The 25,088-nt window shown below is 46.1% G+C and overlaps 1 protein-coding gene across 6 annotated transcripts in view; it reads left to right on the forward strand.

Moving 5' to 3' along the window:
- Window positions 1-2,244: 2,244 nt before the first annotated feature.
- Window positions 2,245-25,088, forward strand: part of HLTF (helicase like transcription factor) — a 63,196-nt gene continuing 40,352 nt past the window's right edge. For all 6 annotated transcript variants that reach the window (XM_056121380.1, XM_056121378.1, XM_056121383.1 and 3 more), the window contains exons 1-7: window positions 2,245-2,279; window positions 5,154-5,361; window positions 11,896-12,062; window positions 13,173-13,306; window positions 14,409-14,506; window positions 16,997-17,071; window positions 17,375-17,566. In XM_056121380.1, coding sequence (XP_055977355.1) covers window positions 2,260-2,279; window positions 5,154-5,361; window positions 11,896-12,062; window positions 13,173-13,306; window positions 14,409-14,506; window positions 16,997-17,071; window positions 17,375-17,566 — 894 coding nt within the window. In that variant the 5' untranslated portion in view covers window positions 2,245-2,259. The remainder of the gene's footprint in view (window positions 2,280-5,153; window positions 5,362-11,895; window positions 12,063-13,172; window positions 13,307-14,408; window positions 14,507-16,996; window positions 17,072-17,374; window positions 17,567-25,088) is intronic.

The following is a 25,088-nucleotide window of genomic DNA, read 5'->3' on the forward strand; positions in this document are numbered from 1 at the left end:
GTTTTCTTGGCATTGCTTTACATTACTTCTACTACCCTATTAGCTATACCCAGGATATCTTCACCAGGACCTGAAAGAATCCTAATTAGGTGTAAGAAAATTCAGCTGTTATTAACAAAGACACATTTTTTTATTTTGACCATTTCCTGTTTTGTTCTGTTAAAAAAAGCTCAAAATGAGTTCTGTGCCAGTGTTGTTTTATTTTCTCATATAAAAAATGCCATAGTTTCAAAATAGAGAACACTGAATTTACTCCTAAGTGTATACTGATTTCAGTCACTGCAAATATGTTTGTCTTAACCTATGGAAATTTGTCTTTAAGCCCTAGGTTTGCTTAATAGAAGGTAACTTCATAAATCACTGCTGTCTGTCCACACTGTCCTCCCGTTGTTCATCGATTTGCTCTAGGGGGCCCAGTAACATCTCCATTGTGAGACTTCTTGTTATTGTGTTTGGCATATTGACTACTCTCGGTACCTTGCCAGGCTGAGAGGGGCAGAGGAATCGAACCTGGCTCTGTCAGGCCAGGCTGGTTGCATGCAAGGCAGAGGAATCGAACCTGGCTCTGTCAGGCCAGGCTGGTTGCATGCAAGGCAGAGGAATCGAACCTGGCTCTGTCAGGCCAGGCTGGTTGCACGCAAGGCAAACGCCCTGCCGCTGTGCTATCACTGCAGCCAAAATCAAAGTTGCTTGCAGAAAGGCTTCTCTCTGAAACCAGGGTTCTAAAAAAAAAGGCAGAGCTCCTCCTTCTTATGGATTCTCCAGAACCTCTACGTCTCACCTCTCCTTCATGTTAGTGGAGCAGATTGATGGCATTCCAGGCCCTTCCCCTAAACTCCACCCCCAGATTTACTCGAACTTGGATATGATTGCTGAAAAAGTTCTCCTCTGTCGAACTTCGTCTCAACTCCTTTTGGGTAAATGATGTAAGCCCATACACACCTTGTATTCATTTGGTTTTGGGGACACACTACAGTGCTCCCCTGCAAGGCAATGGCATGCATATGATACTATCTCTCCTGCCACCCTCCTTTACCATTTTTACTGAGGTAGACCATTTACACTGCCAGTAATACTTTCCACACATACATTAGTCCGGCTCCACACTCGCTAGTGAAAATGTCAGTGCGCTCCCACCACCAGGCCCGACAACTGCAACGTGTCAGAGAAATTCTCCTCACTTAATCTGCGCCACAGGCTTTCTATCCTTCGGGGGCGGGGCTGGGGTGGGGGAGGGGAGTCAGCCTCGCCCCGCTGGTCCAGGATACTCGGGCAGTTTCGCAGAAGGACAGCGGCGAGGGAGGTCAGCCCGACGCGGCCCGCTCCCGCCCCCACCCGGGATCAGCCTCTGGGCCGGAGCCCGCCCGCGTCCAAGGACCTTCTTCCGCTCCGGGCTCGCCGGTATCTCCGCGTGTGGAACCTCAGCTTTCGGCCGTCCCGCGCGCGTGGCTGCCCACTGCCCACCCGCCCCTCCGTTCCCGACCCGCGTTCCCAGCACCCGGACCGCGGACGCGCCGCTCTCCCTCCGGACTCCGGACTCCGCCGCCCCGCTCCCCGCCCTCCCGTCCAGACCCCCTGGCCCGCTCCCGGCCCACCCACACGCAGACGCCCGGCCCGCCGTCCACCTGGAGCCCGGCTTCCTCCCCCGCCCCGGCGCCCCGGCTTTCCCGGCCCGCGTCTCCCACGGGCGCCCTCGGCTCCCGCCTCAGCTGCCTTCGCCGCCTCGGCGCCCCTCAGCCCGCCTCAGCTGCCGCAGCAGGGGGACGCGGCGGGCCCCGCCCGACCCGAGGGGCGCGCCCGGCGGGGTCGGCCCCGCGCGAGGCTGCGTTCCGCGGGGCCGGGCGAGGCGGCGGGAGGCGCGGCCGGGGGTCGCGGGCGGGCGGCCGGGCCGGGCTTTCCCGCGCGGCCGCCCGGGGGGCGGGGAAGGGCCCGGATGGAGCCGCCCCGCCGCGGGATCCCCGCGGGCTCCGGAGCGCGGCGCGGGGCGGAGTCCCCTCCTCGCCGCGCGCCCATTGGCTCGCCTGCGCCCGCCTCCTCCCGCGATTGGGTGGCGGCGCTGCCCGTCGCCGGGCGTCACGCCCCGCCCCCTCGCGGCTGGCTGCCGGGAGGGGACGGCGTCGACGTCGCCTGGACTCGCTGCGTCTCCCGCGGCCGGCCGCCCTCCGCCCGCCCGCGCTCGGACCCGGCGCCGGGCTCCTCGGCTCCGCGGCCCCTCGGAGACGCCGGCCGCCCCCCGCCCGCGAGCCCGCGCGCGGCGCCATGTCCTGGATGTTCAAGAGGTGAAGGGGGCGGGGGGGCGCCGGGGCAACGGCCCGCGGGCCCCCGGCCGGGCCCGACCTCCCGGGGCGCGGGCCGGGGCCGCCGCCCGCCGCCCGCCGCCCGCCGCCCCCCGCCTCGCCTTGCTTCGCCGCGCCGCGCCCATTGTTCGGCCCGGGCCGGGGCCGGGGCGGGGCGGCGGGCGGCGCGACCCGCGACCCCGCGGCGCCCGGGCTTCCCGTGCGCGCAGTCGGGGGCCGGCGCGGGCTGACGGCCGCCGCGAGCCCCGGGCCGGGCCCGGCGGGGCCCCTGGGTCGCGGGATTTGTGCCCGGGCGGCGCGGGGCGGGGACGCGGGTCGCCGTCCGCAGCGGGCCTCGCCTGGCCCCCGCCGCCTTTGTGGGTCCCCGGCGGCGCCCGCGGGTGGGTGGGGGTCGCGCGCGGCCGCGGCACCACGCAGGGAAGGAGGTTTGTGGACCCTCGGGATTCCCGTGTCTCGTGTGTGCGCGCGCGCGCGTGCAGGAAAAGAGGCTTGTGCATCTTCGGTAGGGGGTTTCGTGTCGAGAAGCTGTGTGTGTGTGTTGACCTGGAGTGGAAACCTCCCGCACTCGCAGTGGGGGCTTTTGTTTGGAGTGTGTGTGTGTGTGTGCGTGCAGGAAAAGAGATTTGTGGATCTTCGGTCGGGGCATTCGTGTCGAGAGACTGTGTGTGCACGCGTGTGTGTGCGTGCGCGTGTGCGTGCGCCCGCGTGTGTGCGCGTTGACTGGAATGGAAACCTTCCACACTTGCAGTGGGGGCTTTTGTTTGGAGTGTGTGTGTGTGCGTGTTTGTGTGTCTGTGTGTTGACCTGGAGTGGAAACCTTCCATACTCGCAGTGGGGGCTTTTGTTTGAAGAAAGAGAGTGTGCGTGTGCGCGCGTGTGCGTGCGCCCGCGTGTGTGCGCGATGACTGGAATGGAAACCTTCCACACTCGCAGTGGGGGCTTTTGTTTGGAGTGTGTGTGTGTGTTTGTGTGTCTGTGTGTTGACCTGGAATGGAAACCTTCCATACTCGTAGTGGGGGCTTTTGTTTGGAGAAAGAGAGAGAGAGAGAGAGTGTGTGTGTGTGTGTGTGCGCGTGCGTGCGCGTGCGTGCGCGTGTGTGTTGACCTGGAGTTGAAACCTTCCACACTCGCTTTGGGGGCTTTTTGTGGAGTGTGTGTGTGTGTGTGTGCGTTGACCTGGAGTGGAAACCTTCCACACTCGCTTTGGGGGTTTTTGTGGAGTGTGTGTGTGTGTGTGTGTGTGCGTGTGCGTGCGCGTGTGTGTTGACCTGGAGTGGAAACCTTCCACACTCGCTTTGGGGGCTTTTTGTGGAGTGTGTGTGTGTGTGTGCGTGTGCGTGTGCGTGCGCGTGTGTGTTGACCTGGAGTGGAAACCTTCCACACTCGCTTTGGGGGCTTTTTGTGGAGTGTGTGTGTGTGTGTGTGCGTTGACCTGGAGTGGAAACCTTCCACACTCGCTTTGGGGGTTTTTGTGGAGTGTGTGTGTGTGTGTGTGTGCGTGTGCGTGCGCGTGTGTGTTGACCTGGAGTGGAAACCTTCCACACTCGCTTTGGGGGCTTTTTGTGGAGTGTGTGTGTGTGTGTGCGTGTGCGTGTGCGTGCGCGTGTGTGTTGACCTGGAGTGGAAACCTTCCACACTCGCTTTGGGGGCTTTTTGTGGAGTGTGTGTGTGTGTGTGCGTGTGCGTGTGCGTGCGCGTGTGTGTTGACCTGGAGTGGAAACCTTCCACACTCGCTTTGGGGGCTTTTTGTGGAGTGTGTGTGTGTGTGTGTGTGTGCGTGTGCGTGTGCGTGCGCGTGTGTGTTGACCTGGAGTGGAAACCTTCCACACTCGCTTTGGGGGCTTTTTGTGGAGTGTGTGTGTGTGTGCGTGTGCGTGTGTGTTGACCTGGAGTGGAAACCTTCCACACTCGCTTTGGGGGCTTTTTGTGGAGTGTGTGTGTGTGCGTGTGCGTGCGCGTGTGTGTTGACCTGGAGTGGAAACCTTCCACACTCGCTTTGGGGGCTTTTTGTGGAGTGTGTGTGTGTGTGAGCGTGTGCGTGTGCGTGCGCGTGTGTGTTGACCTGGAGTGGAAACCTTCCACACTCGCTTTGGGGGCTTTTTGTGGAGTGTGTGTGTGTGTGCGTGTGCGTGTGCGTGCGCGTGTGTGTTGACCTGGAGTGGAAACCTTCCACACTCGCTTTGGGGGCTTTTTGTGGAGTGTGTGTGTGTGTGCGTGTGCGTGTGTGTTGACCTGGAGTGGAAACCTTCCACACTCGCTTTGGGGGCTTTTTGTGGAGTGTGTGTGTGTGCGTGTGCGTGTGCGTGCGCGTGTGTGTTGACCTGGAGTGGAAACCTTCCACACTCGCTTTGGGGGCTTTTTGTGGAGTGTGTGTGTGTGTGCGTGTGCGTGTGTGTGCGCGTGTGTGTTGACCTGGAGTGGAAACCTTCCACACTGGCTTTGGGGGCTTTTTGTGGAGTGTGTGTGTGCGTGTGCGTGTGTGTGCGCGTGTGTGTTAACCTGGAGTGGAAACCTTCCACACTCGCTTTGGGGGCTTTTTGTGGAGTGTGTGTGTGTGTGCGTGTGCGTGCGCGTGTGTGTTGACCTGGAGTGGAAACCTTCCACACTCGCTTTGGGGGCTTTTTGTGGAGTGTGTGTGTGTGTGCGCGTGTGCGCGCGCGTGCGCGTGTGTTGCCCTGGAGTGGAACCCTCCCGCGCTGCCTCCAGCGCCCGCTTTAGCTAGAGCAGCGCTCGAGGTCCGCGTTCTCGCCCAGCGTTTCTTGAGGTCCAGCAAGCGCAAAGGTCTGTCAGTGTGTCTGGAGACGTACTCGGCTAGTGTCATGTCTTGTCTGTCTTGTCTTTGTTCCTCCTGAGTAGAGATCCCGTTTGGAAGTACTTGCAGACCGTCCAGTATGGAGTCCACGGGAGTTTCCCGCGCCTCTCCTACCCGACTTTCTTCCCGCGCTTTGAATTCCAAGATGTCATTCCTCCGGACGACTTCCTGACCAGTGACGAAGAGCTGGACTCAGTCTTGTTCGGGACTTTGAGAGGGCATGTGGTCGGACTGCGCTATTACACGGGAGTTGTGAGTGTGACTTCAGATCGCGAATCAAAGTTGGGGTGTTCATGGTGTTTCCCTGGAAAGTCCTGTGCTGTGTAGAAGTCATCTTTAGGCTACTTCAATAGAAGTATGTTTAGGGCGGAGAGAACAAAAAAAACTCGTTTTATTTATTTTTTGGGTTCTGTGTGTGTTTGGGTCACATCCCAGGATGCTCGGGCTAACTCCTTTCTCTGCACTCGGGATCACTCCTGTCAGCGCTCAGGGGACCCTGTGGGTTACCGGTCCCTAAGCTGGGGCTGCCTGCAAGGAAAGCTTCCTGTTTTGACTTTTTTTTGTCATTCTTTGTGTTGGAGAGGCTTTCGTTGCTACAGTGACTCAACTGTGGGTAGACATCTGTTATCCCCTCAGAGAGCAAGACTCCAGTTTGGCTTGGTTCGGTGATTTGCCCAAAAGAATGGTTGGATATCAGCTACCATCGATGTTCGGGGGATTGCTCCTTGTGACTTTCAGCACATTTTGTACTTCTTCCTAGTTTGATTTTGGGTTAACTTCTATGGAGGAAGGGAGTTTTTTATTTTCAAGATACTGTTGTTTTGATTTTTGAGTGAAAGGCGTGTCTCCCAACTTTTCCTGTGTCTGGCCTTGTTCTCTGGAAGAGACACAGGTAGAGACTATATGATACTCTCTGACGTGTAATTGTATTTGTTGTGGTTACCTAGTTTGCCCCTGTGTTATCTCTGGACGATATGCCTGCAGTTTTTATTTTTTAATTTATGTAAAATTCCAACAATGCTTTAGTAATAAATTTCCGTAGAGATTTTGCATTTTGCTTCATTGTTTTTGTGTGTGTGTGTTCTTATGCCAAAAATTCTAAATAACAATAATATTTCACACTGATATAATTCAGTATGTAAATAAATAGTTTGGGTTGGAGCGATAGTACAGCAGGTAGGGCGTTTGCCTTGCACGGGCTGACCCGAGCTCAATTCCCAGCATTCCATATGGTCCCCCAAGCACCGCCAGGAGTAATTCCTGAGTGCATGAGCCAGGCGTAACCTCTGTGCATTGCCAGCTGTGACCCAAAAAGAAAAAAAAAATCTAAATAACAGTAACATTTCACACTGGTATAATTCAGTATGTATATATAAAAAGTTTGGGCTGGAGCAATAGCAGCACAGTGGGTAGGACGTTTGCCTTGCACGCTGCCAACCCAGGTTCGATTTTTCCATCCCTCTCTGAGAGCCCAGCAAAGCTACTGAAAGTATCCCACCCGCACGGCAGAGCCTGGCAAGCTAGTTCCCTGTGGCATATTGGATATGCCAAACACAGTAACAACGAGTCTCACAATGGAGACGTTGCTGGTGCCCACTGGAACAACAGGGAGGACAATGCTACAGTGCATAGAAAAAGTTTATACATTTTCCTCCCCTTTGTTTTTATATTTAACAAAATAACAATTTCTTCCCGCCCCCACACCAATTATTTAGGAACTGTAATTTGCGATTCTAACCATAGTAAAGTTTCAGGCATTACAATGTTCAGCATCAGTCTCATGGCTAGCATCAACTTGCCTCCACCAATGGCTGCATGCTTCCCCTTCCCAAAGTAGTAATTTATGTTGCATTTCTTCAGTAATCCAAAATCAGTTTCCTTGATTGTTTAAAAGTATCTTCTTACAGTTTTTCACCCCTCCTGCCCCACCCAAGTCAAAAGAAAAAAAAATTTAGTGGCAGGAGAATTAGTATTGGAAGTGTGGCGCCCTGCATGCTTTGCATCCCAGTTCAGGTCCTGGCAGTACAATAGGTTGCTCTTGAGCAGAGCCAGGAGCAGGCCCAGAGCACTACCAGATGTGGCCCAAATGCGCCCCCCCCCCTTTTCTGGAAGAGAAATATCTTGACGGTTTTGCTCTGCAGGGGAGGGCGGCACTGTGGTGGTGCTGAGGCTTTGCTGGGGGTCACTCCTGGGGGTTCTAAGGCATGCAGCAGTGCTTGGGGCGACTCTTGACTCCGCACCGTGCAGGGCCAGGAATGGGACGGGGACCTCCTTTGTATGAAGCATACGCTCCGCCCATTGAGCCAGTCTCTAGCCCCCATGATTTTATGTTGATTTTAGGTTGCTTGTTGGAAGCATGTTCCACTGGAGATTCCTTGGGGACGAATTTCATGGTCTAGATTTATAGCGTCTTTAAGTTCCTTCATACTTTTTTTCATACTGCCGCTTCTCAAATTATTTTGTTCGAGTCTGAAATGTTTTGTCTAGAATCCGACTTCTTAAACTGTGGGTCACAACTTACAGTAGAATGTGGCAGGAAAGGATCACAAAAATTTGGTCTTTACGTGAGGGTTCTGGAACACACAACATCCAGAAGTTATTTAAAAATCGACTGACTAATGAATTTGAGGTGTTCTTAGTGGTACTTACCTGTGTTCCGTTTTTTGGGTGAAGAGGTGCTGGGAGTGAAAAACGTTTAAAATGTCCTGGTGGTGTGCAGCTGCCAATCCATGGATTGTCACCAAGCCTGTCACCAAACATAAAAATGTCAAAAACCACTTGTTCACTGCAGCGACTCCCCTGCCGCCCCCTTGGGTGGGGCTGGGTGGTGGTGGTGGTGTGGAGGGAACATACCTGGTAGTGCTCAGGAATCACTGGGTGGGATTTGGGGGCCTTTATGGGGTACCAGGCCATGTTTAAGACAAGTGCCTTGCTTGTACTGTCCTTGTGCTCCCATGGGTGGTACACAGGTCCTTCAGGAGTAAGAAAGGTGAACACCACCGGTCTCCAGGAGACTCCTCAGGAAGGAACAACGTGTTCACGATGGTAGTATTTACACTTAAAGGGCAATTTTACCGAGTGTCAAGTCCACCCATACTTTCCATGGTAGCTTGTAGCTTGATTGCTGTTGCATGAAATGTTGCTGGTGACAATTCTTATGTCAGTATGTCTCCTCTCTGTAAGTGGAATGCAGGTTTTTTGGTTTTTGCCCGGATAACCAAAGGAAGATTTTTTTTTTCTTGAAGCAAGTTCTGTAGTGTCATTATGCTGTATCTTAAGGTTAATTTTTCTGTAAGCTTATTTTCTTAGTTTTGGGGGGTTTTGTTGTAGGGCCACACCTGGTGATACGCAGGCTTCCTCCTGGCTCTGCACTGAGGGTTCGCCCCTACAGGGCTCAGGAGGCCATCTGGGTGCTGGGGATTGAACTTGACTTGGCCAAGTGCAAGGCCAGGCGCCTCACCCTCCCTACTATCTCTTGGACCTCTATTTTTGTTTTTATATAAACGATTACAAAACTTGTTTTTCCTTCTTCGAGACTCCCATTCTGCTCTTTACGCAAAGTTTTATGGTCTTTTTTTCCCACCCCTTTTGAAAGGCATATGACTATTCCCTCTGAATTTTTAAAATAAATCATTTATTGGGACTGGAGAGAAAAAGTATAGCAGAAAAGCCATTTACCTTGCATTCGGCCTTCCCTAGTTTGATGCCCGGGACCCCAGGTGGTCCCTAAGCCTGAGCCAGGAATGGTTCCTGAGTCCCTAGCCAGGGGTAAGCCCTGAGCACAGCTGACTATGGCTTCCCCTCACCGCAATTCTTTTTTAATAATTAACAGTTAATGTGTTTACAATTGCCGATACATCAAATTAAAAAAAAACTGGTGTTGACATTTATGGTCTTGATGTGAATAGTTACCTCATCTCACCACTGCTAAGGTGCCCAGACCCTCCACCTCTGTACTCTGTACCATTTCCTTAAATTGGGTTTTTTCACTTTAGAGTTTTTCATGGTCTGTTTCCTTACCATGTTTTTAAAAACGCCTGGTTTTATTGTTGTCATTGTAGGGTTCGTATCTGGTCATTTGGGGATTGGGATGAAGCCCAGGGATGGAACCCCGGCCCCACACGTGCAGAGTCGGTCCCCTCTACCACAGTGCCACATCCTCAGCCCCAATGTCTTTGTACTTTGTGTTCTTTGTACTTGCCTGTCTTTTAATTATGTTCTTTTTTTTTTCTCACTGAAAAATCTAGTTTTTATGTTTCATCTGTTCTCTTGCTTTCATGTTTTGGGTCTTTGAACATAATTTAAAATTTAAATTAAAATTTTCTTGTAAGTGAAATTTCTTAATCACAGTTATAGTACTTTTTTTCCTACTCATGAACCATCCTTTCTTGGTTTTTGGCATGTTTTATATTTTTGTTGCTGAAACAATGTGTTCTTCTCTCTTCGTTCCCATTGTTTGTTGTTGCTGATTTGGTGATTGTTTTCTTAAGTGTTTTGAATTAATACTGTGAAATATCCTCTTTCTTACTTGTTGTCACTCAGGTTTCTATACTTAGTTTTTCAGTATTCAGCTAATAGTGGTAATGAGATCAGTACATTTCTTGTTTTTTACTAAAACTGGTTGCGTTTGGGGGCACTCCTTTAATCTAGAGGCAGGCATTTAGGAACTCTGCCTTAAGCCTCCACTTTCTACTAACTCAGTAGCTTATGTTCACCTACAGCTGATAAAGGATTTCACAGCATATAGCAGTGCCTTGGGCGAAAGGTCTTTTGGAGCAAATGTAAGGCTTTGAGCCAACTTGTAGCTTGCATGTAACCTGGATTCCAACAGTGTTTTATAGTTTTTCAAATCCTCTGTGGACATCTTTTTGTATTTTCCTCCCTACCTTTAACCTTGTCTGTGAAATTATTTCAATAAACATCTTATTGAATGCTTATTAAGAAACTTATTAAGAAACCTAGAAGCCATATAGAAACGGTTTTGCAAAGTAGAAAAGCCCCTTCGAAAGTGCTCATGTCCTAGGGAACTTTGGCCATGTACAGGCCAAATTATGTCAATTGGGGTAGATGAATCATTGCAAGATTCTGCTTCCTCTGGGACTGCTACATCAAGATCCCAACAAGTTCATTCTAAAGGGCATTATTTAATAGATTGGACTAGGGCTCTGATATTCGGCTGTTGTCATACATTAACATGACCTGCCATCTGCAAGTCAGTGTTAGTTTCCAGAGTACTGGAAAAGTTAATTCATATTGTTTTATTTTTCTTTTTTGGGACATACCTGGTGTGATGCTGGGGACTCTGTTGTGCCAGAAATTGAACCTGGGTGTCCCACATGCAACAGATTATGACTATTTTTATCATTACTGATAGGTAATTTATAGTGAGAAGGAGTGAATTAAGTGGAATCTGAATGGTACAAATCACGATCACGATCACGACCACGACCACGACCACGACCATCCTGTTGTTCGTCAATTGCCTCGAGCAGGCCCCAGTAACGTCTCCTTCGTCCTAACCCTGAGATTTTTTTTGTTTAAAGTGCCATATTCAAGGCTCTTTCAGGGTTAGGAGAATGAGACCCATCATTGTTACTGGTATTTGGCATATTGGGTACGCCACAGGGAGTTTGCCAGACTCTGCCGTGTGGGCAGGTTACGTTCGGTAGCCTGCCAGTTTGTCCACAAAGTAAGAATGAAATAATAAGATGTCATTATTATCTCTTTATGTCAAAACCCTGCTTCCGGGAGCTGGGTTTATAGTCTCTGGGTCTTGGCCTTTGATGGGATTACACGGCGCCAGGGGGCCAGTTGGTGGGTGTGACCCCTGCCTACTGGAATATGGAGGATCTGGGTGGAGGATGCTCAGCCCTGATCCGAGCAGGCTTGGAGATCTCCAATGGTACAAATAAAATACAGAAATTTTTTATTAGTTCAAAGCTCTTTCAGGGTTAGGAGAATGAGACCCATCATTGTTACTGGTATTTGGCATATTGGGTACGCCACGGGGTAGTCCCCGTGGCGTACCCAATATGCCAAATACCAGTAAAGTTTCTTCTTTATAATCTCCCAGTTTTTACTTTTTAAGCTAAACACTTTGGGTTTAGGAACCATCCCGCTGAGGTTCATATTCTGGCTTTGTAAATACCTTTTGGTATTTTTGTTTGGTTTTGGTTTGGGGCCACACCCAGCTATGCTTAAGGCTTACTCCTGGCCCTGCATCACTCCTGGTATGCTTGGAAACCACATGGAGAGTTGGGGACCAAATCTTGGGTGCAAGGCAAGTGCCTTATTCACTCCACTATTTCTCTGGCCCCATCCGTAAACTGTTTGTGTTTGTGCCTTAGTATCTTTGCCTAAAAATGGGAATAATGGTAGTGTATGCCAGTAGGAATGTGAGGCTTTAAAAAGTTGACCTGGTGCCAGAGATAGTACAAGGGTTTAGATGCTCACCTTCGATGAGGCTGATACAGTTCTATCCCGGCAATGCACATGGTCCCCCTAGCACAGAGCCGGGGATATGCCGTGAGTGCTGTCAGTTGTGCTCCAAAAGTTAAAAAGTAAAATGTCAGTCTTTGTAATGTACGATAGGTCTCAGAATACTGTCCTTTTGATTTAAGGTGGATGAGGAACATTGGTCCTATTGAGTCTAAGAAAATACTGGTTTCTTCTGTATAAAATTTTACTCAGAAATCATTAAAACAGTGAATGAAAATTCCAGATAAATTATGAGGAAGTTATTAAGATATTTTTATGTTGATTATATCTGTTTATTGTTTTTATTAGGTTAATAACAATGAAATGGTTGCATTACAACGAGAACCCAGTAACCCTTATGATAAAAATGCAATTAAAGTGAACAATGTGAATGGAAATCAGGTTGGCCATTTAAAGAAAGAGCTTGCAGCTGCTTTGGCCCATATCATGGACAACAAACTCGCACAAGTTGAAGGGTAATGCACTTTCTGTGTTTAGTTCTAGTAATTGTGAGTTGTAGTGGTATTTGTTTGTTAGAGTTTATATAGTTCCCTGAAACCACTTTTCAGTAAATGTTTTCATTCTCTTCTCACATGCCCTCATGACTAGCCAGCATATAGCTGTCCCTCACTATACTCTTGAATTTGGAGATGAACAGACTTTGGTCCAAGAGTTTGAGAAGATGCATCATCTTTCCAAATCTGAGAGTGAAAAAGTGTTTGTTTAAATAAAAGGTGGTAAACAGGCAGCCTGGGACTGGGTCTGCAGCACTTTAAAATTTATTTCCCACAGTTGAATATCGGAGTATTCTATTTGTTAAACCTAATGTTTTTCCTTTGAGTTATAAAAGTTGCTTTCGAGTGTTTCTTTTGACAAGTGGAATATCTGGAAATGCAGAATCCTCATTTCCACATGACTTCAGTCAGTTGACTGGAGCAAGCTAGCAGCTAGAAGCCCAGGCAGAGAGTCCCAGGTCCTGTCCATGTCTAAATTCGCCTCTTTCCCTCTCCCCACCTTCTTTTTTAAAAACTCAGTCTCCTCGGTTACCTTTTGTCTTTTAGGGTTTCGTATTTTAAGTATGGGCTGTTTAGGATTTAAATGGGTGAGTTGGGAAGAGAAATGATCAGCGCAACATCTTCTCACTTGTTTTCTTTCTCAGTCCATCAAGTTTTTCAGGTATTGAGAACAAACTTTTAGTGAATTTTGGATAAGAAATTATTTTTGCAAATCATTCATTTTCCCAGAATGAATTGCTACCCTTCTCCTAGTAAAAGCTCTGCTATCGCAACTAAATATACTCTTTTACCTGTCTGACAGTCTTGGTTACAGACTATCCTTGTATTTCAGTCCTGCTGTATTTTACCTTTTCAGTTTCTGTGGTATTCTCTTCCTTTAAACCACCTTTTATTTTTGATTATTGATGATCACATACCTTCTCCTTTCCTCTTTTTCAGATTCCTCCAGATTTCCTCCTGTATTATTACTTCATGCAAATTGAATGCTATTTTCAGAATATTTAATTTAATCTTAATGATAGTAAAAACCAAAAAGTATAATATCCTCTCTTTTCCTTCTTAAATAAATAGGGTAGTTCCTTTTGGTGCAAACAATGCTTTTACTATGCCTCTGCATATGACTTTCTGGGGCAAAGAAGAAAATAGAAAAGCGGTTTTAGATCAGTTGAAGAAACATGGATTTAAATTGGGTCCTGCTCCAAAAGGTAAATTTAGGGTTTAACTATTTTGCTTGTGTATAAATGTTGCAATTGTAAAATACTTGCTCTATCTCTTTATAAGCATTTATTCTCTTCAGTTTGGGTGATTAATTCATGCTGAAGGCATCAAGTTATAACTCAGGAGTGTTTTAAAGGAAATTCCTGAATTTTGATTTTACCTCTTTGTTTTGAAGTAACTGTCGATTCATAGGAGGTGTGCCATGTGCGCAGACACAAATGTGAAATGTGATCCTGAATTCCCTCCCCTGTTTTCCTCCAGTGATGGTATCTGGAAATTCCTGATTTTAAACATTGTCTTGCTGATAAATTATAAACAAAAATATCTCCCAATAGGGAGTGAAAATTGTGGAATTATTTTTAGTAATATAGTACTGTAGCACTGTCCTCCCGTGCTTCATTGATTTGCTCTAGCAGGACCAGTAACGTCTCCATTGTGAGACTTGTTACTGTTTTTGGCATATTGAATACTCCACAGGGAGCTTGTCAGGCTCTGTCGTGCGTGCGAGATACTATTGGTAGCTTGCCAGGCTCTCCAAGAGGGGTGGAGGAATCGAACCTGGGTGCAAGGCAAATGCCCTACCTGCTGTGCTATTGCTTACATTTTATTAAAAAATATTTTTTTAATGAATCATTATGAGATACAGATTTACAAACTTTTGTGTTGTGCAATTGCTCAGATTTTATTTAAAAAATTTTTTTTTAAAGAATCATCATGAGATACAGATTTACAAACTTTCGTGATTACGTTTCAGTCATACAATGATCGAATACCCGTCCCTCCACCAGTGCCCATTCTCCACCACCAGTGTTTCCCAGTATCCCTCCCACCAGGCCCCTTGCCCCTGCCTCTGTGGCAGGCACATTCCCTTTTACTCTCTCTCCTTTTGGGTGTTATGGCATCATGTTTCGTCCATAGTTAGTAAAATATGTTTTGAATGACAACAGGAAGAAGCTTTATAAAATCTTTAATACTAGTTATATTCAGAGAATTTAAATGTAGCTTATTATACAAAAATATTTTGTTAATGTTACATAAATATAAACTGAAAGAATTTGATGGTTTTATTTTGATTTTGTAAATTTAAAGCTTTAGGATTCAGTTTGGAAAGCAGCTGGGGCTCTGGACGAGCTGGACCAAGTTACAGTATGCCAGTTCATGCTGCAGTACAGATGACAACGGAGCAGGTTGGCTTCATTTTGCTTCGAAAAGTTAATTCAGGGACCAGAGAGAGAGTAGAGTGTGAAGGCGCTTGCCTGAACGACACCTGGCACATGTGTGACCCCTTGAGCAGTGCTGGCGTAATTACTTAAGCACAGCCAGGTTGATGCCCGAGCGTATCACTGGTGTTTCACACTTGGATGTGGCTTAATTAACACATTGCAGCAACAGAATCAATGTGTTAAAAGAGCAAGGTAAATATGTATGTGGTTTAGAATGTGCGGCTTCATGGCTGTAATAATAGTACCACGGTAGACTCCTGCTTGCCTTGCACATGCCGGATACGGGTTTGAACCTGGTACCTCATATGTTCCCCTGAGCACTGCTAGGAGTAATTCCTGAGTGCACAGTCAGAAGTAACCCTCAAGTACCACCAAGTGTGGCCTCAAAACAAAAATGTGCGGCTTCTTCTGTGTGCTGGTGATAGTAATCTTCAGATGTGTTGTTATTATAGACTTGGATTATTGTAGTTTTTTTAAAAAAATGGGACATTGATAGAGAATGTATTTATGTACAAAGTCATATAAACAGTAAACCAGTTAATTGCATAGTTTTCCATTCATGGTCTATTGTATATTTATTTTTAAAATGTATAAGTAATTTATATCTTAGTCTTAATAAAAAATAATTGGAGTTTAAAACTTTAACTCCTTTCAGCAAAGTTGCAAATACAGTATCAAAAATTAATTCCAGATTTTTGACACTATATTTCAATATCCCAAATTGCAAATTACTTTGTTCAATTTGTAATCTGGGATATTGAAATTACATCAGATTACTCTCACCCACCCCATAAATGTTAGCCCTATTATATTCTTTTTTTTTTCCTTTTTTTGTAGGAGTACTGCTATTTATTCAGCCACTGATTAGCTGATTGAATTGTGCATGAACTCCACAGCCCTATTATATTCTAATTTTTCCATGCTCATTGTTGGAAGAACTTGAGTCTGGTGGCAAATTCCAGATAATATATCAAAAATTTGTATTTTAAAACTGATTTTCTGACTACTGCTGTATATTTATTGTTAATTTACAGAAATAGTTATAATACATGTGCTTTGCTCTAATTTAGAGGTCCCCGAATTTATTCTACATACCACCCTCTTTTAAGAAAGCACCCCATCACTCAGAGCCTCCTTGGAAATCTACTATAAGTGTTCCTTATATACATCTGAGACAGTTAACCACCCTCTCCTGTCACCCACTTTGGGAAACTGATCTAATTAGACATACAATTTCAGTGTAGTAGTGTATATGTTGCTTTGTTTTGAGATTGTTCAGTCAGCCCAGAAGTTTTTGCAGGCCTTGGTTGGGGAGAGGGATTTGCACATTACCCAATAGTTCTTAGGGAATTTGGATGCTAGGGAATGAACCCCAGTTGGCCACATGCAAGGCAAATTTCTGTACTGTCTCTTCAACCCATATAGCGGTCACTGCCACTGTCCTCCCGTTGTTCATTGATTTGCTCCGGGCACCAGTAACATCTCCATTGTGAGACGTGATACTGTTTTTGGCATATCGTAGGAGCAGAGGACTCAAATCGGGGTCGGCCTGGGTCAACTGCAAGGCAAATACCCTACCCGCTGTGCTATTGCTCCAGCCCCATAATGCAGTTATTTTATTTAATTTTTTGTGTAGGGAAGAGGGGAGTGCCGGGTGGTGCTTGTCATACCCTGTAATGCTCAAGGACTACTACTGGCTTTGCCCAGTACTTGGGGTATGCAGTGCTACAGGACTCCAACAGGGTTCACTGCATGCAAAGAAAGTACCTTAATCCCCTGTATTTTATCTCTGGTACCCCCAGTTCACTTAACTGTAATAGTATATAGTTATTTCTTGATTGCAGTAATAATAAATCCTGTTATTAATGTGAAAAAGTCATGTGACTGCAATTCTGTGGCTGTATGGGGTGACTTTGTCTCCGTCATGCAGCACTTACGAACCTTTGAGAATCCACTGCCCTAGGTTCAGGGAATTGTTGCACATTCCCAGGGTCTCTGTGACCAGTGGATGGCCACATAGGTACCTGGTTGCTTCTCCTAAAATGGTTTAAACCCAACAAAGAGAATAACTAAATTTTTGGCATAATGCACCTTGAAGACATTTTAAATCTAGTTTCCTTCTTTTAAAGAATAAGATAGAAGGGCCACAAAGTTGAAGTTTCTTATTCAAAATTACGGATTTCTTTTTCTTCTCCTTTTGAGGCAAAGCTGTGAGCAAAGAAGGCCGGAATTTATCAGTCTCTACTCTTATATTCATAGTGAAGCAATTTTGTCTTCAACCAAAACACACCTATTCAGTCTTCCGTAAATGGATAGTGGGGTATCTCGAGTTAATTTATTAACATTAATTTACTAGTGTTAGTTTATTAACATTCCACTCTTATAATTATTAGTTGAAGTCTATGAATTAAATGTATTTTCATGGATTTTTATAGTGTTTCTCATTCGTTTTAGCTTAAAACAGAATTTGACAAATTGTTTGAAGATTTGAAAGAAGATGATAAAACTCATGAAATGGAACCAGCAGAGGTAATGTTATTCTCTATTAAAACATTTTTGGGACTGGGGTTGTAGCTCATTGGTGAAGCACCAGTTTCACATACAGGAGGTTCTGATTGCTTCCCCCATTCTCCCTCCAGAAGTGAACAACTTAAGTGTATGTGCTGCTGAAGCAGGCACAAGAAATGAACAGCTTGAATGAAAAGAAAAGTAGGATCACAAAATAAGTTGTTTGTGATAAAAAGAACACATTTTTATTATTCAGATTTTTCAAATTCTGCATGTAGAGAAGAAGTTACTGTGTTTCTGTTAATAGTTTTCTTTTATTTTTAGGCTATTGAGACACCATTGCTTCCACATCAGAAACAAGCTCTAGCCTGGATGGTTTCACGAGAAAATAGTAAAGAACTTCCACCGTTCTGGGAACAGCGTAATGATTTATACTATAATACAATAACAAACTTTTCTGAGAAGGAACGACCAGAAAATGTTCATGGAGGAATTTTAGCTGATGACATGGGCTTGGTAATTATTTTTTTTTCTTCTTGCTAAGGTTTTATTTGGTAGTTCCACTTTTAGAGAGAACAGTTTTGAGGTAGGTAAAAATATATTATGCCAGTTTGGGACTAGATTCTACCTCTATTATGGAACAGTTTTTCCTATATTTTTTGGCTTAAAATAATTCCATTTTGTTCGTTGGCTTTAAGGGTCAGTAAAATATTAGTTTTGGGTTTTCCTTTTTCCCTTTTTGTTTGGGCTGGGGTGTGTTGTTCTGTTGTGCTGTGTGGAGTTGGTGAGTAGGGATTTGGGCCGCACTTGCAGTGCTCAGGAGTTCTTGGTGTGGTGCTGTGGATCAGACCTGGCCCTCATGCATGCAGTGTATGATTTCCTTTGAGCTGTCTTTCTGTCCGTATCTAGCTATATTTTCTTTGGGGAGCTTCGTGGTTTCAGTGTAAAAAGTTTTTAATCCTTTAAATTTTTGTTTTTAAATTTGGAGTAAGATAGTAGTATACTTTCTTGTGACTATCCAAAAATACAATTAATTTTTTATTGAGGTGAAATGCTCAGGAGCTATTCTTGGCTTTGTGCTTTGGAGTAACCCCAGGCGTTGCTTGGAGGACCCATTTGCAGTGCAGGTCGGCCACATTGAAGGCAAATCCTTAACTCCTGTATGATTTCTCTGGCCAAATAGTTTTGGTTTGGGGTTCATACCTGTCTCCACGCTCGGGGATCATTTGTAGCAGTGCTGGGAGACCATATGTGATACCAGGGATCCAACCTGGGTCAGCCTCATTTAAGACAAGCACCCTACTCACTTTACTATCTGACCCTTAGAATTGTATATATATTTGTGTGTGTGTGTGTGTGTATGTACATATATATGTATATATATTTATTTTAGTACAAAATAGCTATCCCAAAATAGAAATCCTTTTGACGAGAAGATTGGTTTTGGTATTGTTTTGCAGTTTTACAGTTCTCTTCATGGTCTAATAGATATAGCATAATCATCATCTGCTATTTATTTATTTATTTATTTATTGAATCACTGTGGGAAAGGTTACAAAGCTTTCAGGTTTATGTCTCAGTCATGCAAATATCAAACACATTTCCCTTTACCAATACTTATTTTTTACCCTGAAGAACCCCAATAAAACCCCACCCCCCACCCCTCCCCATCCCTGTGAGGCAGATGAATTCTAGTTAACACTCTATCTGCTTTGATTAGATTCATTATTTCAATAAGATTCACCACTATTATTTAGAGTTTACCCCCCCCCCCCCCCCAAATCAGACATGCTGAAAAAGCATTGTGAAGTGATTTGCTTTCTACAGCTGGGTTCAAGAATTAAATGTTGGTTTTGGATTTCTGCTATTTTACCTATTGACCCTGGAAGTATTTCTACTGAAAGTCAGATAGTTAAGAAATTGGTTTCTGTGTTCTGGAGTCGTGGCCGTGCTGGAGAGCCGCTAGTGAGGGGCAACCGGTGGCCTCGGTAGGGCGTGAAGGGCGGAGCGAAACGCCCCCCTTCCCATGAGGTTTTAGTCACCCCCACACTCCCGGCTCATACCTGCTGTCCACAAGGCTCCCATGTGGCCGCCATCTTTCTTTCCAGAGAGGAGAGGGCGAATGGGGCAACACCCTTTCCCCTCCGGCAGACTTGCTGGGCTGGATCAATGCATAGTCCATTCACTTTTCTGCTCCAAGCTGCTGGGTTCTGCATTAAGTCCTTGTGCTTCTAGGGCCATGGCCGTGCTGGAGAGCCGCTCGCGGGGGGTGACTGGTGACCTCGGTAGGGCGTGAAGGACGGACCGGAACGCCCCCCGACCCATGAGGTTTTAGTCGCCCCCACTCCCCCGGCTCATACCTGCTGTCCACAAGGCTCCCATGTGGCCGCCATCTTTCTTTCCAGAGGGAGGAGGGCGGAAGGGAGCAACACCCTTTCCCCTCTGGGCAGAAATGATTGCCTGGATTAATGCATAGTCCTTTCACTTTTCTGCTCCAAGCTGCTGGGTTCTGCATTAGGTCATTGTGCTTCTGGGGCTGTGGCCGTGCTGGAGAGCCGCTCGTGGGGGGCAACTGGTGACCTCGGTAGGGTGTGAAGGACGGACCGGAACGCCCCCCTTCCCATGAGGTTTTAGTCGCCCCCACACTCCCGGCTCATACCTGTTGTCCACAAGGCTCCCATGTGGCCGCCATCTTTCTTTCCAGAGAGGAGAGGGCGAATGGGGCAACACCCTTTCCCCTCCGGCAGACTTGATGGCCTGGATCAAGGCATAGTCCGTTCACTTTTCTGCTCCAAGCTGCTGGGTTCTGCATTAAGTCCTTGTGCTTCTGGGGCTGTGGCCGTGCTGGAGAGCCGCTCGTGGGGGGCAACTGGTGACCTCGGTAGGGCGTGAAGGACGGACCGGAACGCCCCCCTTCCCATGAGGTTTTAGTCGCCCCCACACCCCTGGCTCATACCTGCTGTCCACAAGGCTCCCATGCGGCCGCCATCCTTCTTTCCAGAGATGAGAGGGCGAATGGGGCAACACCCTTTCCCCTCTGGGCAGAGATGATGGCCTGGGTTAACTCATCGTCCGTTCACTTTTCTGCTCTAAGCTGCTGGGTTCTGCATTAAGTCCTTGTGTTTCTGGGGCTGTGGCCGTGCTCCAAACTTAACTCTGATTTTCAGGGAGAAAGATTGGGTGGTTTACTTCTCATTGATCACTTTGTATATAGAGAGATGTCGCGCGGCCGCATAAGCGGCCGCACGGTTTTGAGAAAAAGTCCTCGTTCCCGCATACTCGAGCTGTGTTTTTAGAGGCTTCTGGTCACCGGGGTTCCATCTGGCGGAGGCGGGATGCGGCGCCTACTCCATCTGGAACTTGCCGGTCATCTCGGCTCTTTTTGGAACCTGTTTTTTCTTTTTTTTTTTCCTCCGGGATCCCGCACCCTCCATGTGTTCCTTCTCTTATGTCATCTGCTATTTTGTTCAGTCTTGTAATACAGGGTTTTAGGTGAAATATAGAAAAATCAGTCCTCACGCCACAAGTACATAGTTGGAAAAGAGAGTAGTATTTTAATAATCTTTGTAGAATCTTGTAATTATTCTTTTATACAACAAAATGAAACATTAATTTGCATTATATATTTATATTTTAAAATGTTTGTAATATTTCTTAAATACATACTGTATCACTGTCATCTCATTCATCAATTTACTTGAGTGGACGCCAGTAACGTCTCCATTCGTCCCAGCCCTTAGATTTTTCAGCCTCTCCTTGCTGGTCTTTCCCAATGCTGCTGTATTGGAGGCTCTTTCAGGGTCAGGGGAATGAGAGCCGTTATTTGTTACTGTTTTTGGCATATTGAATATGCCACGGGTAGTAGCTTGCTAGGCTCTGCCGTGTGAGCAGGATACTCGATAGCTTGCTGGGCTCTCCGAGATATATATATATATATATATAAAACACACACACGTGTATGTATTTCCCTCTATGATTTGTTGCCTACTGTCTGAACCCCATCAGATATGGTGAAGTAATTATGGAAAATGGGCAGGGAGTGTCTTATGATGTGCACCGTCCAGGAAGATGTTCACTCCTATGTGAGGCTCGGCCTGAGAGTGTGGAAAGCGGCCTGGAACGTGGCAGTGGTAGGGTAGTGGAGGTTGGCTACCGGGGCTGGGTCCTTTGGGGCCGGGAGGGCTTTGGGGCGCTCCGAGTAAAAACAGCCTGGTGCAGAGTCCGGTGGCATGGTTATGGGGGCCTCATTTTATGCTCCCTTCTGGGAGGAGCAGCTGTGATTTGTGGAAGATGGCTGATGAGATTATCTGGTGCAGGCAGGGGGTAGCTTAATGGGTGTGACCCTGGGATCTCTGCTCCCAGGTCCTTTTAAATACATACTTACTGCAGTAAGCATACACATATAGCTATATAACTTATATGTTACATTTATAATGTTAAACTTTAAAATTATTAAACTTGCATTTTTAAAAATAGAGTAGCTTAAATATTAAAGTGATATTTTGCTAATGTATGACTTAATAACATTAGACATTGCTCATTTGAATAATACTGGTTCATTGAGTTACGCATATTTGTCAAATGTTGATAATTTCATTTTACTATATTGAAATTTTACATTTGTTATCACAGTGCTTATTAGAAAGATCTTTACAGTTTAGGAAGCTGTTAGATTCGCTATTGGATACAGATTCTTATCTTGAAATCTCAGATTTCATCAGTAATTGTTTTCCTTAAAGATGATCACTTGATCTCCCGTTATTCATCGATTTACTCGAGTGGATGCCAGTAATGTCTCCATTCGTCCCTGTTGCGTGCTAGCGTAGCCCAATGGCATCTGTTCATTCTAGGAACATGCAGAGCCTCAAACCGATCATTCAGGGTCTTGACGAAGAAGTCCGACCATCTTGTAGGTGGGAGTCCACGCGATCTTTTGACGTCCCGTGGAATCCAGTCAGTAATGGCTCTAGTCCAGTGGTTGTCTGTAAACCTCATTACGTGTCCAGCCCATCTGATTTTTGATGTCTTGGCAAATGAGACAGCGTCCCTGATTCTTGAGCATTGACGGAGATCAGAACTCCGGATTCTATCTCTCATTTGAGTGAATCATGATATTCCAAGCATTGCTCTTTCGATTCCTCTTTGAGAGACCTGAATAGCGTTCTCATCCTGTTTTCGTGGGGCCCAGGTCTCTGAGGCATATGTTAATGCAGGAAGAACAGTGGAATCGAAGAGATGTGCTCGTAGCTGGAGGTTCTTTGTCCTCTTAGTTATTTCTTCAACGCTCTTGAAGGCATTCCAAGCCGCTCTCTTCCTCCTGCGTAACTCAGGTGCCAGGTCATTCATCGTGTTGATTACTCGACCTAGGTATATATAACTGTTGCATTTGGAGATGGTGGTTCCGTTGAGAGCGAATGGAGCGTCAGGAACAAGGCTGTTTCTCATAAACATTGTCTTCTTAAGATTCAGCTATAGTTCGACCTTTCCACACTCACAGTCGAAATCGGTCAGCATTTGTGCCGCTTGGCTGATATTTGGTGTTATTAGAACGATGTCATCAGCAAAGCGGAGATGGTGTAGTTGCCGACCATCTATCTTCACTCCCATTTCTTCCCATTCCAGTCGTCGCATGATGTTCTCGAGGGTGGCATTGAAGAGTTTTGGTGAAATGGTATCACCCTGCCGAACCCCTCCCTTGACATGGATGATTACTTCTTTGTAGAATGGTGAGATCCTGGTAGTGAATCCGTAATAGAGCTCGCGGAGGATCCTGATGTATTGAGTTTGTACGCCCTGATTGGCTAGGGCTTCTATGACCGCTTCCGTCTCAACAGAATCAAAGGCCTTCTTTAAATCAATGAACGTTAGACAGAGCGGCATCTTGAACTCCTGAGAAACCTCAGTGAGCTTAGTAATCGTGTGGATATGGTTGATGGTACTGAATCCTTTTCGGAACTCAGCTTGTTCACATGGTTGTCCTTCATCTAGTGTTCTGCTAATTCTATTCAGGATGACTCGACTGAACAGTTTGTAGATGACAGACAATAGGCAGATTGGGCGATAGTTGCCAATGTCGTGGATGTCTCCCTTCTTGTATAGTAGTACAGTCTTGCTGGTTTTCCAGTGGGACGGAACCTTGCATTCAGACAGGTAGCGAGTGAAGAGCCGAGCCAGTGTATTGATGAGTACTGATGGTAAGTTCTTCAGGTGTTCAGTTCTGATCTTGTCTGGGCCTTAAAGATGATAATTTTGTTAAATATAGCACAGTGGTAAGGCATTTGCCTTGCATGCAGCCAGCCCGGCCAAGCCGGGTTCGAGTCCTCCGCCCCTCTCGGAGAGCCTGGCAAGCTACCGAGAGTATCTTGCCCGCACGGCAAAGCCTGGCAAGCTACCCGTGATATATTCGATATGCCAAACACAGTAACAACAAGTCTCAAAAAATGGAGATGTTACTGGTGCCCGCCTGAACAAATCGATGAACAACGGGAGGACAGTATTTGATTGTTTCCTTGGGGGCCACATTTGTTACTGCTCAGGTGCTCTTTCTGGCTCTTGTCAGGAGTGACTCTTGGGACTCTGAGTAGAGTTGGCCCATACAAGGTGAGCCGGTTATCCTCCTATTAGGATCTTTCAGTCACTTTCCTGTGTTCACTTTTCAAGAAAATGCCATTCATGACCCCTGTCATTGATAATTTCAGTTAAAAAATAGTTATGAATGAAAAGTTTATAGTGCATGCTGGTATGTGGTGACTATTTAAGCTTGCAGTTCGTTTTTTTTTCTTCATTTTTTTTTTTTTTATAATTTTAGTTACTGAGAGCAGTTACAAAGCTTTCGGGTTTAAGTCTCAGTCATACAATGAAACACTCATACCTTCACCAGTGCCCATTCTCCACCACCAAAAACCCCAGTATACCCCCATCCCACACCCTCCCTTTACCTCTGGGGATTTCCACATTACTCTCTCTCTACTTTGATCACATTCAATATTTTGACACCAGACCCACCATTATTATTTTTGATTTTACCCCAACACTCAGATCTGCTGAAAAGGCAGCGGTAGACAATTTGTTTTCTATTGCTGGTTAAGAATAACATACGAAGTCGTGTGGCTGCAGATGTGAACGCGTGGTTTTGAAATTCTGAAATTTTAACACTTAACTCTGGAGGGATTTCTGCCCAAACCTGCTGGGTTCTGAGATTTGTTCCTGAGTCTCTGAGATCATGGCCGTTGAGCAGCTTGATCAGGAGCCGAGAGGCCGTTCGTGGGCGGCGAAGCGGGTCGCAGTTCGTTCTTGCAAGTGCTATTTCTTTGCTATTTCTATAGATGGGCTGGAGCGGTAGCACAGCGGTAGGGCATTTGCCTTGCACGCAGCCAGCCCGGCTGAGCCGGGTTCGATTCCTCCGCCCCTCTCGGAGAGCCCGGCAAGCTACTGAGAGTATCTCGCCTGCACGGCAGAGCCTGGCAAGCTACCCGTGATGTATTTGATATGCCAAACAGAGTAACAACAGAGTCTCCAATGGAGACGTTACTGGGCCCGCTCGAGCAAATCGAAGAACAACGGGAGGACAGTGTGTTTGTTCTATAGATAACCTTACTTTTTAATCAGCAGATGTATTTTATGTGAATTACTTATTTTTTCATTTGGAGTATTAAAAAGTTGATATGAATAATGTGTAGAGAATTATTAAAGTGTGGCTGGCATTTTGTTTTTTTTCACTTAGAATAGTTATGTGGTCGGTAAGAATATGGTGGTCCCTGCTGTAATATATCACCAACGTATTTGTTTTATGTTAAGGTACCAGTAATTTTATTCTCTTTGCTTTTGTGGCATCACTATATTATACCACAAATAAAGTTTTTTGAAAATAGTTTTAACTGCATTTATCATTACTAAGATATCAACACAAATAAGATTTTATAAATATAGTTTCAATTCCTTATACTGTTAAGAGTTATAGGGACCAACTGCTACAATTTGGTAGTATGTTTTCAAGAATATGAAATGTGGAAATACACAGTATAAATGCTTTTACACT

The sequence above is a fragment of the Sorex fumeus genome, unplaced genomic scaffold (assembly GCF_029834395.1).
Source record: "Sorex fumeus unplaced genomic scaffold, SorFum_2.1 ptg000044l, whole genome shotgun sequence".
Taxonomy (NCBI): domain Eukaryota; kingdom Metazoa; phylum Chordata; class Mammalia; order Eulipotyphla; family Soricidae; genus Sorex; species Sorex fumeus.